General features: G+C 35.8%; 1 protein-coding gene across 14 annotated transcripts in view; it reads left to right on the plus strand.

Annotated features, from left to right (window-relative positions):
* The window catches only part of PARD3 (par-3 family cell polarity regulator), a 658,319-nt gene that overhangs the window by 455,497 nt on the left and 186,470 nt on the right, over nucleotides 1-16,352 (plus strand). For 7 of the 14 annotated variants that reach the window (XM_034760104.1, XM_034760102.1, XM_034760098.1 and 4 more), the window contains 4 exons: nucleotides 536-725; nucleotides 5,398-5,549; nucleotides 6,833-6,877; nucleotides 14,550-14,777. In XM_034760104.1, coding sequence (XP_034615995.1) covers nucleotides 536-725; nucleotides 5,398-5,549; nucleotides 6,833-6,877; nucleotides 14,550-14,777 — 615 coding nt within the window. The remainder of the gene's footprint in view (nucleotides 1-535; nucleotides 726-5,397; nucleotides 5,550-6,832; nucleotides 6,878-14,549; nucleotides 14,778-16,352) is intronic. The other 7 variants (XM_034760093.1, XM_034760105.1, XM_034760091.1 and 4 more) reach the window with 3 other exon arrangements.

Genomic DNA, 16,352 nt, shown 5'->3' on the forward strand with positions numbered 1-16,352 from the left:
GAACTAGGGGCCACCAAATGAAATTAATGGGCAGTAGGTTTAAAACAAACAAAAGGAAGTTCTTCTTCACACAGCGCACAGGCAACTTGTGGAACTCCTTGCCTGAGGAGGTTGTGAAGGCTAGGACTATAACAGGGTTTAAAAGAGAACTGGATAAATTCATGAAGGTTAAGTCCATTAATGGCTATTAGCCAGGATGGGTACGGAATGGTGTCTCTGTTTGTCAGAGGGTGGAGATGGATGGCAGGAAGGAGATCACTAGATCATTACCTGTTAGGTTCACTCCCTCTGGGGCACCTGCCATTGCCCACAGTCGGTAGACAGGATATTGGGCTAGATGGACCTTTGGTCTGACACAGTACTGCCAATCTTATGTTCTTAAGTCACATGTAATTTTACTAATTGTGTTACATCAGTCTTATCAATGATGTGACAGATTTGACATGACATTTTATCATTTGGAGAATATATGATATGTAATATTCAGGTCTTTATCTACAGTTACTTCCCCCATTCTCCTCCCCATATTGAACAGGTAAATACCAGCTGTCTCCAACAGTGAACATGCCACAAGATGACACTGTTATTATTGAAGACGATAGACTGCCAGTACTTCCACCACATCTTTCTGACCAGTCATCTTCCAGCTCCCATGATGATGTGGGATTTGGAACCACAGATGTTGGCGCATGGGCTAAAGCCACAATTAATGAATCTACAGACTGGTAAGACCATAGTCCAGAGCATGAAAACGATAGTCAATTGTAATAATTTATTTTTCTTTAGTTTAATGGTTAGCTACACTGAATATTAATCTTCTTCTTTTTTTTTTAACATTCAGATAGGGTGACTAGATAGCAGTGTGAAAAATCAGAAAAGGAGTGAGGGGTAATAGGCACCTACATAAGAAAAAGCCCCGAATATCAGGACTGTCCCTATAAAATTGGGATATATGGTCACCCAACATTCAGACCACAACATTTTCAAACCTTTAATTGCCATTTTTTCAGTAAGAGAGTCCGTGCAGATAATTTTGATGGACTTTTACTTTCTAGCAGTATAGTTTTATGCAGTGTCAAAACACATTTAGAAAAGTGTTACCAACTATTATTAGGACCAAACTGGTATATAGCTGTGTTAACAGAATTAATATTATGTAGTCAAATTATAAGATGAGCCAGCCTTGCGTTTAATCAGAAAATCTAAGCATTTGTAGGACAGCCTTGTTAAAAGCTTAAGGTTATAAAACATTAAAGATAAATTCCAATGGAAAATGTTAATTATATTTCTCTCTATAAATAAGATATCTGCAAAATAAAACCGAAGATTTTATTTTGTGTACCAGTATATATTTAGGAGACTTTTATCACACATGCATCAACTTTTAGTGTATTTAAGGTAATGAATATTTTTAGATAATCTATTTAGAAATTAATTTAGGCCTGCTGGTTATATGTTAGTGCTCACATAACATTTAACATGTTAAGATTTCCTGAATATTTAGGATAAATATGATGTTCAGTGTTGTGATTTATAAGTACTGCAGAAGTAGTATACTAATATTTCCCATAATTTAAAATATTGATACCAAATTACCTGTTTAACCTCCCAGTTGGGTTGAATCTGTGATCTTATATGTAGTTTTTTACATCTGAGCTCCAGTGGCTAATGTATTAGTCCCATTATTAACTTGTTTATTGTTCTTAATAAAAGAAATATTGCATATTGTTAGTACAGATCTAAGAGAACTGTGCATTAATTTGCAAGTCTAGTAATTATGTACTGCAATGAGCAAAATAAAAGACTGTCTCTATGGAACCACCTCCTAAGGGTGTAGTGATAATTAACACAAGCAGAGTGAAGAATTAGAATTTTCTTACTAGCCCTATCTCCTGGGTCTATTATGAATGTGTCAGCAATATCTTAATAAAATAGCAGTGGCAATGCCCTTTGGTTCTGATTTGCACCAGTCAGCTACTTCTGTTTTGATATTATGTTTGAGTTGATGTTTAGGGATTGATCTTGCTGATTCTAAACAGCGTTTTAATGATTGTAGTAAAAATAACTTTTTTTCAATCTACACTTTGCTTTTCTGTTAATATTGCAACTTTTCATGTAGAAAAGTCTCACCTGTAATTTGGGCCCTTGAAATGTCCATCTGTCTCTTTTTTGTTAAAGGTTTTAGAGCTGTAAATCTAAGATTTTTAAATTGAACAGCACTTAAGACGTCATGTAATACTTATCTCTGAATGAATTTTTCAGCTGAATGGGGGTTGGGTGGGGGAGAACCTATACCATAAAGTAAAAGCCCATTTGAAATCTGCAGATGCTCTTTACATTTACTGCTGCAGTGTAACTTACTATTCATATACCTTTTTAAGCTTAAATGAAAATAACAGCAAAGAAAATAGATTAGATATCGTGGAATTCATTTTGTACAAAAACCTTTAAATCTTTTCCTTTATGAGAAATTGTTGAGGTCTTTAGATACCATTGCAGGGAAAAGAGCAGATCAGTTTAGGGCCTTACTCATATATAATGCTTTTTATTTGTAAAAAAATAAATAGCAGCAGAAGTAGATTGTTGCATTAATTTCCTGCTGCTAATGGGTGAAGGAAGATTTATAAAATGAAGGTGCATTGTATGATATTGCTGGAAGGCTCAAAGGGTAAAGCTAAGAATATGGACGAAGGGTTATCCAAACAAGAATGGCAGCTGTTCTGAATCACCGCAGAAAATGTAAGCTTTTCCAGCCTGACAATATCTCCCTAATCCTTGATGAAAATGTTATGAAAACAAAGGGGCAATAAGACAGGATTAATAAGTGGAATTTTAATAACACTGAGGGTCAGTAGACGGTTACATTCTTTTAAGAATCAGCTGTCGTTCCAGAAATCTTATTTGTTAAGTATGCTAGAACATAGTAAATTGTGATGAGTTGCAGTAATGTGAGAAAGAAGGTGACTTTAACATAGCTGAAAAATATTAAAATTAGCTATTTTGGGGTGTTAGTTACTCAACTATGCTTCTTGCCTTTTTAACGTATGGATATTTACCATATGGATGTGCTTTTGAGTTACATTTGGAAAGTGTATGTGTTCAAATGGCTATGATGTTGGTCTTTGTTAATTATTGAAATAGGTATTGCCTCATTAATAATATATTTAAATTCTTTATTATTGTGGACATTAAAACTGGTAGCATAATGTGGCATTCTGATATTTCTAGCAAGCTAGATTTCAATTAAATTGAGACTTGTGGTACTTTGCATCTAGATGAGAGAGAAAGTAATTCTTTGTACTGTAATTACGTAGCACCTATAACTTTTAGCATGTTTTACAAATATTAAGTAATTGGCCCTCATAATAGCTCAGAGGGAGAGATAAGTATGATAGGTGCAGATGGGGAAGCTGAAGAGAAACTGAGAGGTTAAATGATTTGCTCAAGGACTCAGAAGCAGAGTCAGTCAGTTTAAGAGCTGGGATCAGAACTCAGGAATTCCTGGCCCCTCACCTGTGTTCAGAACATACCACTCTCCACACTCCTTGATCTACTTTTGAAATGTTTATTTAATCATAAAGTTTTAGCTTGTGGATATGACTTTAAATGAATAAACATACACAAACCTGAATTTACATGGACATGATATTCAGCTTTAAAAGAAATATGATATATCTTGGATAAATAAGCAATTATGCGAAGAAGATCAAACCAAAAAAGGAGTATGCCGCCAAAACAAACAGGGTTAGAAATTTAGCCCTTGCAAAGAAAGAAGCACACAATGTATTCTCTTCAGCAAGATGAAACTGAGCATTTCTAACTTACATAAGCCACATTAACAGCTGTTGCTAAAGGAATTCCTCACTTTAATATTATACCAACTCATCCAATACTAGTTGTGAGCTCCTGTGTGACCTTTGGAAAGACATTTATGATCTCATAATCAGATCATAAGTTTAATTGAAGTAATTGAGAACATATTCTCAAACCCATGCGAGCCATATTCAGCTCACAGTTGCACTGCCATACATTTTTTAAAAATTCAGTTTTCTCCTTCTGTAATGTGGGGATAACACCTACTTCACAGGAATATTGTGACAATTAAATTGTTAATATTTGTAGAGCACTTAGCCCCTAATTCAACAAAGAAGTTAAGTATGTGCTTAAATGCTTTGCTAAATCATGGCGTTGGGTACTACAGAGACAGGTACCTTAGAAATGGCTGCAATAGTTAGATGTAAAATACTATGGGTCTGAGCCAACACCACTAACATCAAAAGACATTGGACATTGCCTTCAGTGGGACAGGATCAGGGCCTGTATAAGTGAAAAGTATTGCATGGCTGTCACTTGTGAGCATACATCCATTGTCAGTCATTCACCTGTCCTTATCTCATGCACATATCCCAAAACTCATTCATATTCTACAAAGTAAATCAATGCATAACTACAGTATATGAATGTTTAGCCTTAGATTTACACATTGATTCTTTAGTATAAGAGCTAGCAGTCAAGGTTTGGCACTAAGTAGCCCTCCTGAGCCACTTAGTGCCAAACCAAACTTGATCCATCCCCAAATCTTGACCCTCTTTCTCTAGTTTCCCTCCTCATTCTACAAGCATTAATACATTTATCCTCAAACATTCCTGGACATATTGCAGTCCCTTCTTGATAAAGAGCTAAATGACTTGCCCAAGGTCACACAGGAAGTCCATGGCAAAGCCAGGAACTGAATCCAGACACCAGTGACTTAATCAATGCTATCCTTCCCCTCCCCCTCAATAAAATAAGATGGTGGGAATGATAGGGCAGTATTTCTAGACAGGCTAAATCCAGAAAATACACTGAAAAATTCACAAGAGAATTTTGGATTTGTTTGTTTTGTTTTTGGGGTGGAAGGGTTCATCCCAATTCTTTAACTGCAGAGTTTCAGAGAAATTCATGTGACTTCAGATAGGACAACACATTTGTGCTTTACTACTATACTATAAACTTACTTGGAAAACAAACCATATGTGTCACTAAGAATGAGAAATACTCAAAAAATTATTCCTATATATATGGAAAGTCAAAGTAAACTGCACTGTCATGCTAATAGCTCTGTGTGTTTTTACTGCATGTGTTTTGGTGTGCATAGGGATTATATACATATTTTTTCCATAAAGGCTTAGTAGGCTTTTAATTATTGATGCTTGTTAAATCACTGTTGCTGTGGACACAATAGGCCAGATTCATTCTTGATGCAACTCCATTTACATCAGTGGTTTATTTAAAATTGGCTGCCTTATCAACAGATAAAGAAGGTAGAAATCATGTACCAAATAAAGACTTTTCTTTGCATATGAGGGGGTTGCATGATCTTGATAAATGTCTGCATGATTTTTTTCGTTCCCACAGCACTCTTAGTCCAGATGCTGATCCAGTGCTTGCCTTCCAGCGAGAGGGTTTCGGACGCCAGAGCATGTCAGAAAAACGCACAAAGCAATTTTCAGATGCCAGTCAGTTGGAGTTTGTTAAAACACGAAAATCCAAAAGCATGGATTTAGGTAGTGAGTGATATTTCTTTGAATGCTTTATCTGAATGTATTTTTGATGTTGTAAATATTGATTTTTGTCATTTGTCATATATGATTGACACACAGAGCTAAACATGTATGTGTGATGGAGTGGTATAAAAACATGAGTGGCCAAGCAGCCTGTATGTACAGTTTGTAAATATCTATAAATTTGCTTGATGTAAACATACAAATGTATATGAATATACCTGAGTATATACTTATATATGTATGCAGTGTTGTTGTAGCCGTAGCCATCCCACAATATTAGAGAGACAAGGTGGGTGAGGTTGGGAGCAACTTCTGTTGGTGAGAGAGACAAGCTTTCGAGGTTGCACAGAGCTCTCCTTCCAGACTTGAAGCTTGTCTCTCTCTCTTACCAACAAAAGTTGGTCCAGTAAAAGATATTACTGCACCACCTTGTCTCTATCAGATATTTCATAGCAGGTGAAAATGTGTACTTAAAAATAAACCACTGAATACTATTTTTTAAAAAGTAACTACTTCTATTGAGTTGACATTGGGAAGAGATCCATATTCTCAATTTAAGGCTATACCTTAAATAAACATAAGTATCCTTGACTATTTGCTATCCTAGCAGTCTACAATAAGTCTTACTGAAAATAATGGGGATACAAATGAAGCAGCATATTAGAGAATGTGGCCCAGTCCCACTTCTGGTTTAGGCCGTACAGTAATATGTATGGTGGAAACTGTATACTGTAGCACCGACCAAAACAGGGAATTAAATATTCCATTTACGGACATAATCTCTTAAGTGATGAAACAAGAAGGTATAAAACATTTCTAACTAAGCTATCCATTGATGTGTCATTGGATTCAGGTTTTGAAGTGCAGAATCTAGTAACCTTAATAAGCAGATTTTCAGTGTTTATACAATAAAAATTCTAAATGCTGACATTAATAAAATGCAAGGAGTACTTTTTGCTTTATAATATTTGTGGATATCTTAACTAAAATCCTTCCTTCACCACCTTCTCTAAAGTAAGATTGCTGGTGTTGACTTGCCTTGGCTAGTTGTGATGCGCTAACATGTAAATAACATTGCACCTGCCTGTGATATGGAAGTGACTGACAAATTGCATGATGGTTACTAGTTTGCTGCCGTTTTTATCAAGAATATTTGCTCAGTGTTGCATATTATTTGCATGAAGTGTGACGTTACCAATGGCTCCTAATTTAGAAAATTGGAATGTTGTATGCATGTAGGGTGTGGGCACTAACTGGGCTAACCTTATACATTTACCTTTTAACAGTAGCTGACGAGACTAAGCTCAGTACAATGGATGACCAGAAAACAGGTAAGAATTGACAGTAAGGCTGTTGCTATAGAAACCTTGGTCAAAGCAGCTAACCACAATTACAGAGCTGCCAATCACATTGCATGAAAACATGAATATTCCAATACTCGCATGGCTGTTTTCTATTGTTGTGAATAATCAAGTAGCACAGAACAGAGAAAATACTGTGTAGCGCTAAATATATCTGGGTAGTATACTCAAAGCAGGTCATTCAGTATAACTGTAAACCAGTTCCTACATTCCTGAAATTCATACATTTTCGCTTTAGTTTTGATTTTCTTTTTCTTTTTCAAAAATCCTGAAATCTGTTCTTTAGGCCTTGAATTCTAACTTAAAATGGGTGACCAGAGAAAACTGATTGTTTAGCTATTGCAGTGTTAACATCATGCTTGCAAATAATTAGTTTAATTCTAAAGTTTCTATCTTTGCATTACGATGGCCATCAGACACATACCGTGGGTCTGAGTTATAAATTCTTAGTATATGCTGAATTTCCTTTAGAATTCAAAACAGAGCATCATATTTCATACCCTACGCATCCTAACAGATTTTATATGATTATGAAAAATAGCATTTAAAGCATAATTTTTATTAGTAATTAAAATAATGTGCCAGCTGCAATCATGAGCCTTTATGATTTATTAATGCAAGTTAGCTTTTGACCTTTGGAATGCTATTTTAATTAGGCTAGATCCAGAGGACATAGTAACATTACTTAGCTCTAATTAGGAATAATTCACCTTTTAAACCTGAAAGTATTACTTATTTTTAGCATGACTCAGGGAATAGGACGTCCCACTCACATTTATTATTAGTATTTTACAGTTGCTTCTCTGTTTAAACCATATTTTAGAGAGTAAACAATAGACTGAAAAATGTGTATCATAAATTAATAACCTTTATGAGACAATAGGAATAACTCTTAAAATCTTGCTGACTAAGGCCAAAATGCTGCAAATAGTTAGGTACATTTTTTACTTTACAAATTGAGAATAATCCTGTTAACTTCAATGGGACTGCTTGGTGCATAAAGTTAAATGTGTGTACATTTTTGTAGGATTGGAACACAGGAACCAATTCTGTAACTTTTATTGATGGGAGTAAACCCTACTCCTGGGTAGAGCTGTGTGACAGTTTTCTTCCAAAACTTTTTTTGCTGAAAAATACAGATTCAGGTTGACTGAAATATTTAACAAATTCATGTTGAATTGCAAAATTGTTTGTCAGAAAAAAGAAACACAACATTGAAACTTTTTGTTTCAGCATTTTCAAAATGAAATGTTTCAATTTTTGTCTTTTTGTTTTGAATTTTACCTTTTTATTTTTAAAAATCTCAAAAAATAAACTTTTTGTTTAATGAATGAAGTATCTTGTTTAATCCAAAATGAATTATTATTACTATTATTATTTTACTTTTTCAGTTCTTTATTTGATTTTTTTTTCCCTTTTTCCCAATTATTCGCACTGCTCCTGGGACTAATTGCATTACTAAGCACTACTAAAAGCTACAGGATCAGCTCCTAATTTGTCAAAAGTAAATATTAGTTTCCTTTTTAGCTTGTTTTTAGGATAGAGCAGGGACTATACTGCCTAAAGACCCACATATGCAATAAGAAAAATATAATTCTTGTATTTAAAGGTGCACACTGTTTTAGGTTTTATTTGTAAGATGCAAATCATTCCACATAGAAAACTTATGTTAAGTTCCAAGGAGACCCAAGTTGTACGACTTGGGTTAAAGGGCATGACCTTAACCATGAAGCCACCTGGGCTAAGCAAGATAAATATTTTATTTACAGCCTCAGTGGCTCGAAAAAGGAAGAAGACAATTTATTGTGCTTTGATTTTATTCCTTTCTTTTTCCATGATGTTAACCAGATTCTGTATATAACCAATGGAGTTCTGCCATTGCTGAAGATAGATACTGTAATTAAATGAATCACTTACAGTAGTTTGGCTGAAAAATTTTATATGAGGTTTTAAAAGGTTTAATATATGTGATGAGCTACATTCTGATGAACTATATAAAATGGAAAACTTCAGCATATTTACTTTAGAAAAATAAACTCAAACTCTGTTAAAAGTGAAATTGGGTTTAATTGTGTTGACTGAAATGGAAAGCAAAGTTCTCACCAGTACTAGGTACTATAATAGATTTTTAATTATTTTTCTTTCTTCAGTTCACTTGAACTGTCTAATCCTTGCAGTGTTTACAGTTCATTCCAAAGGTTAGAAGTATATTCAGTGGCAATTGAGCATGGCTCATTTATCCAGCTTTAAGCATACAGTAACTGTAGTTGGTTCTTATTTCTATATACACCTTGTTGTAATGCTAAAGATGTCTTTCAGAGCTTATCTAAATCATTTGTTGTTTTTTTCATGGTGAATATCATCAGCTTTCAAAAAACTTCCCCCGATTTTCAATAGTGGATATAATTGCTTGTTATTTCTTTCTTTAAACCAAAATGTTGCTCCTTTAGTGTGGAAAAACAAATAGAAAAAATAATTCTATTTTTAGTTTATCAGAACTTAATAGAGTGGTTGTTAGGAAATAAATTCACTGACTCGCTGCTCTTGTGTGACCAATAAAAAAAATAAAGTAAAATAATAGACTTTGTGGACTTGCACAAGTTTACGGTTAAGAAACAGGGCAGGTTTTTATATCATCAGTAATGTCCGCCACTATGTAGCATACCGTTGTTTTTTTTTCCCCATTTAGCATAAAATACTACACTCCTATTTGAGACTATTTTAATTAGAGAGCAGGATGACTTTAAATCTCAGGCAGTAATTTCTTTTTTATAGTTTTATTGAGGATAGAAACTGAAGTCAACTGTCTTATTAATTTTTTTAGCAATGATTCCAGTTTTGATTTAAACATCCGCAGGATCAAGAACAGCTTTCTAAAAGAAAGAAAATAAGTGCACTAAATTATTTAGAAGAGAAAATTCAATTAAAAATTAATTTTACAGACTTTTTAAAATAATCAGTGATAAAGGAAACATCATACATCCTTTGAATCAGGGATTGCATATGATTTTTATCTTTGGAAATCATCAGGCAAAGTTACGACACTATATAAATACTTAATATAATATCAAAGAGGGAGAAAGTATGATGTAGTTGTTAGAGCAGGGGAGTTCAGCCCAGTAGAATAGGAGAACTAAGGCATTTGGAAGGGGCAGCAAGTAGGTATATACGAGTCATGTGTATCATATGTCTCCATGAGTACACATGTGCTATGAGGTAGTGTGGGAGTATGTTCTGAGAGATAATGCTTAGCTACTATGATGTGGGGACAATATAAGGATCAGCAAAGGGCGGAGGGGCATGTGATGTGAACTGTCAGGAGTATGTGTGGTCTGAGATGCATGTTTATGCTGGGTAGAGGGGTGTGCAAAGGTGCACGTCCCAAGTGAGGATGTGTGGTAGGTAAAATGATCTGTGGGTGTGTGTGTGTGTGGATGTCTGACATAAGGTTACTTTGGTGCACTCTGAGAAGGAGTGGTGTATGTGGTCAGAGTGGGGACAAAGAGCAGATGGGTTGCAGGCATGTGTGCATAAGGGGTTATACAAGGCATGCCTATGTTCACGCAGGGATGAGGGTGCCTAGCAGTGCCCTCTGAGAAAGGGTGTTTGCAGTCTGAAGAAGCATGCCGCACTCCTGAGGGTGGTCACCTAGGTGCCATAAGGGTGCAAGTACATGCCTTATAAGGAGCAATGATGTATATGCCAGAGAAAGTGCAGCTGGGGGGGGGGGGGCGTTTGGGGGGCACATTTGGATGGATGGATGAATGAACATTTATATACAGTGCAAAGGGAGTGGGTACACGCAGCATGGTTTTCATTGGGAGTGTTGCTTGGTTACAGATGGCTGGCTACATCAACAGTCATTTGTCAGGAAAAAATATTGGGGAGGAAAATGCTGATAACTTAAAACTTTAAAATAACAAAGTACACACACGCACGCGCAATATGTGGCAGGGGGAGAAAATCCTGTATTTCTTTAAATTAAGACTTCAAACTAAATTTAAAAGAAGTAGAAATTGATTTTGAGTGTATAATATTTCTAGTGATTACTGTCAAAACTGTAACTATGGAAAAAAGTTGATATTTTCCTATTAGCCCTATAGTGGAAAAAGGCAATTTTATGATATCTCATAGATTTTGAAATTAACTTATTAAAAAAAATGTTAACGAAGTTTCTCAAGGATTTGTGGCTAACCACTGTCTTTATGATTATCCTGTTCAAACAGATCTTGAACTTATCCGCTCAGTTTAAAAGAAGACTTAACCATATGTTTTCAAAACAGTTGCCTTGCTATGAAATGGCCACAGATGATACTGTTGTATTGAAATATAAATAACTTTATGATCACAGTACTTACATTGCTTCTGTGGCGATACTTGACTTTTTCAGCTTCTGCAACCTGTCCACATTTATGTTGATGGCCACCCAAGTTCAATAAATATTCCTACCATTTCTGCAATCCATTATTAGTTTTACAGTACTCTGGGAACATTAGGTCATATCCCATCTAGCTTTCCCTTTGGGAAAGCATGACTTACATAAATATTGTTCTCATAATAATCTTTATTGGGCAGCAGGAAATGGGATTTTTAAAAATGTCCTTTATGAGCATAAATGGGCACACAATGCTTGCTTTATAATTACTGTTTACAAAAAGAGTATATAGCCCATTCAGTAATTAGGAAAAGATAAAAGAGCATTTCATTTAGAAAGGTATTTCAGATTTCATTTTGCAGTAAGGAAACTTCCAGTAAGTTGCTAGGTAATAGGATAACCTTCTCCCTTTGTATATGAAAGTGAATCTATCAAACAGCAGGTTTATTCATAGCTGTCTTGTCTTTCAAAATTTTGGCAGGCATTTTTTTTTGTCTCATGGATGGGTTTTAAGAAAATTTAATCTTGAAAAGTAAACAACTCATCACTTTCGTTATACTGCAGGCACCAGTAGAAGAGAGGATGAGGGTGTGTACAAGTGCACGTACACATAATGCAAGAAAGTAATCTATGTGAAAGTTTTTAGGATAATGACTAGATCAGAAATATTTATCTGATGAAAAGAGGTGAGAGCTGTGTGAATATTAACATCAAACTTCAGCCCATGTTCACAAAAGTTTGGCGAACATGGTGTGAGGTTTGTTTGCACAGCTGGGAAGACATCAAACTCCCTGTTCCCAGCTGGCCTTCCTTGCTCACCCCAGCAGCTGTTCCATGCCCCCAACTATCCCCATAACCCCAACCCTCCAAAGATATCAGTTGTCTGTGAAAGGAAGGGTTCTTCTTGGAGGTGGGAGTTTAACAAATTTAAATTTCCAAGTGAATCTGTAGGGGCTTGTTTGTTCCCAATGCCTGGGGTCCAAACTGCAGTGTTTTTTGTGGACCTGTGTGTGAATCAAACTCTGCAGGGTTTGCACAGCCATGGGGAAGAAGTGATTTTTCAGCAAGTTCATGCAATCAAAAACGCAGCTGTGGAAAAAACACTTTGGCAGCTGCTATTTGAGTTCACTTGGTTTCAGGCTGTTCAGTTTAGCTCAGTATTTCTCAGACTTTTGAGAGCTAAGTCTCCAGTTAGGAATAAACTCAACTACCACCCCTCTTCAACTCTCCCATGTTAGCGAGTAGAATAGGGAAATTTTGCATTGCCACTGTTCTGCATTCCCAGTCGTTTGCACACCCCCTAGGTAGGCTGGTTGGGAAATGCTGCATTAGCTTATGCTTGGGGTCAGTGGTATTACAATTTCTGGTTTAGATTTAAATATATTTAGTTCAAATTTAAGACATTTACTTTCATATAATAGTCCTAGGAAGGTGGGTTGGACTGTTGTCTACTTTTCTTTGAATGATACCTAGCACAATGAGGCCCAAATCCAGATTGGGGCCTGCTGGGCACCTTTCTAATATAAACACTTTATGACAGTATCATTCTTCATGGCTCTGGTATGAATAATACATGCTTGTGGGAGGCAAGGTGTCCTAGTGGATAGAGCACTGAACTGGGACTCAGGAGAGCTATGTTCTATTCCTGGCTCTTCACTGCCCAGCTGAGTGACAGAGGGCAAGTCACTTTGTCCCTCTGTGTCTCATTATCTCATTCTGTAAAATGGAGTTACTGATTTTCTTTGTTAAAGCACTTTGAGATCAGCTAACAAAAAGCTCTGTATAAAAGCTAGGTATGATGATATTATTATTAGAATAATATATTCAGTTATACACATCTTATTACCAGAAAGATAATCAAAAATGGGAGAAAGTTCAGGGAAAACCAGTGAAAAGGGTTGGCAGGTGGAGGACTACATTATTTTATTTATGAAGTTGAAAAGAGTTACATACATATAGCTTGGCAAAGCGACAACTAAATGAGGAGATGATAATAGCTGAAAAAATGTGAAGAGTGTGAACACCAATGACGAAGTGGAATTATTTACTATCATAAAATGAGGACTACCTCGCAGTTAGTATGAGGAACTAAGAAAAGTTAAGGAAAATCTTTCTGATAATAAGAGCTATTAGCCTGTGTAGTGGTCTCCCAAACAAAGCACTGGAAGTGTGATCACTTGACACCTTTAAAGGTATGCTGGCCAGAACACCAATAAATGTACAGTATGCCTTCCATCTGTAGATACGATGATTCTGTGAACCCCCACGTATGAGCTATCAGTCAAGCCTTTTGAGGTTTTTACTGTTATTTTATCACCACCTTCAAATAATAAAACTAGAGACTGACCCAAGGTCTCACCTATTAGGCTACCCATAACAGCAAACCCTACGTAACCACAGATGACTTCCCATTCTGTTTCATTATTTCTCCCCCGTTTTCCTGCACTTCTGTCCACATAGACCAAACTACCATATATTCCTGATGGAGCTTCTGAACTTCTGACAAAGTTTGTTCCTGTTCATCCCTCTTCCTATCCCTGTTTCCTTTGGTAAAAGTCTCAGTGACAGCTCTTCCAGCCTGACTCTGCTATTTTGAACATTATGATGCCACCTTGTGAGAAGTGAGACGACTTGGATCATAGGTGTGGTTGCCTCATTATAAAAGGTCAGGCATCTGGTCCACAAGCATAGGGAGGAAATCTGTGAAGAGAGGTGGGAAAGAAAGTCCTTTATCATATAATTCATTTCTTATCCACACCTTTAAAAAGATTCAAGTTTAACTGATAGGAAAAGGTCTCAGATGGTTCTGAGTCCCACCATCACCCTCAAACTTTTATATCCCAGAATTGCAGTTCTTTTTCAGGTGATGTCAAGTATTACCTGAGTAATTGGATCCGTACTTCAGACCTTTTCAATGAATATGTGAACTTGTCCCATCAGGTCCACTTAGATTATTCAGATGCATTTCATTATAAAATTAGTGTACTGTAATGTTTTGATGCAAGTCTTTAAAATTCAGTTGAAAAAGCCACTTGAAATTAGCAGGCAAGATATTTTCTCTAGATGTTATGCTGAAAATGTAAGATGTCATTGACTAAGACATGACGTACTCATTCATTGTTCAAACCAACATGAAATCCCTACAGATTACAGAGATGATGGGAATAATGTTAAGTATATCCTCACAGACTTCACTATAAATGTGAAGGATCAAGTATGCAATCCTTTGTACTAATCCTAATTAACAATTTTTTTTTAACCACTAAGGTTCCCCAACAAGAGATGTGGGTCCTTCATTAGGTCTGAAGAAATCCAGCTCATTAGAAAGTTTACAGACGGCTGTTGCTGAGGTGACTTTGAATGGTGACATTCCCTTCCATCGTCCGCGCCCACGGATAATCCGAGGACGAGGTTGCAATGAGAGCTTCAGAGCTGCAATTGACAAATCATATGATAAACCAGTTGCAGATGATGATGATGAAGGCATGGAGACCTGTAAGTATCCTATTTTGCTGTATGCTAAGAACGTTATTGTTATTTAATTTTCTTTGAAGGATTAAAAACAGATTCATAACTATAAAAGGGGTCAAATAAAAAACAAAACATTTTATTTTAAGACTTAAAATTATCATTTAGATTTCTCTACATTGTTAGATTAGGCTTTATAAGTGCTTGTGTCCTGCATATGTATTCACAGATTGTAACACTTGGAAGTTACTTCTTCTTTCTAGAGCAAGAAAATGAGATTAAAATGAGCATGTTTGTTTTAATTATTTAGTATGAAAAGTTTCGCTAAGACTATATTTGAATTTGTTAAATTAAAAAGTTTAACCAAAAAAGAAAAAAGTTGAATTCAAGTTGAAAAATGTCAGTATGGAAGAGTACATTAATGATGTGTTGGGGAAAAAAATTACCACTGTTCTTTAATTAGAATGAGTGAGGCTGGCAGATCTAATAAAATTCTGAAGTTAATGATCAGCTATTACCCACCCTAATGGGCATTAATTTACATTTCCAGTTCTTTAACCCCAAGTGTGACCCAACATGTGGAGAATGTGTCATTAACATAAAAGAACCACTTCAAAGCTAACCTTATCATTATTGAACTATGTAAGAATGGGCTGGTAAAATGACAGTCCATGCTGAATGCAAATAGTATGAATGGTAAATTATTCTAATAGGGGTTGTATTAAAATTATTGAAATTTTAACCTTCTTGTTGTACTATTTTCGCTTGTCATCCTTCAGAAGATTTTTTTAAATCAACCAGATTCCATTTAGAAGAAGTTTATGAATGAAGAAGATTTAGGGAAGAATGAAGTAATAAAATCATTAGGCTGAATATTAACGAAAAGGGTTTGGAAAGTGAACTTTCACTCTCTGCCCTTATTTTTTTTTTTATTTGTTTTCAGTTTGAGAAAGTCTATGCTTAATTAAATAATTTGGTCTTGCAGTTATACTCATGTACAAGATCACTCATTTTCCTTACTTTGTTCCTAAAAATATTCTATGACTTAAAATGAGGTCATTTTGCCAGAGTCAGTATTCCCCAAAATAGCTACAGATAGAATTAATTCTGCCTCCCCTCCCCACCATGTCTAGCAATTTCATGCAGCAACAAGGCTAAATACCAGTCTTGTGCTGCTAGCTGTCAATCTACTGTTAACCAATGGGTGAGTAAGAATGAGAGAATGTGTAAAACGATCTTGATCATTCTTCTGAAGTACATGCCTAAGGTCTTTTGGGACATGAGACCATGTTTTTTCTAAAAGGCTTTGTTTTGTGCGAACCAACTGACAGTGATTTCCTGTTGTCAGACATCAGATATCCCGTGTTCAGTGGGAATTAGTTTCAAATGGTTTAACCTCATTTGACCAAAACAGGAATCTTTAAAAAGGGCATAACAAAAGGGTTATCACTGAACACTTTCTAAGTGACTGTAAACATGCCAGTTTACTAGAAGACATTTTGAGCCGGTTCACTTGCTCTCATTAGGGGTAGTATGGAGATGCATGGCCACCTTTTGGAAGGATGCAGTGGATGCTTCCCTCCCACAAACTCACCCCGTACA

Source organism: Trachemys scripta, chromosome 2 (genome assembly GCF_013100865.1).
Source record: "Trachemys scripta elegans isolate TJP31775 chromosome 2, CAS_Tse_1.0, whole genome shotgun sequence".
NCBI lineage: Eukaryota > Metazoa > Chordata > Testudines > Emydidae > Trachemys > Trachemys scripta.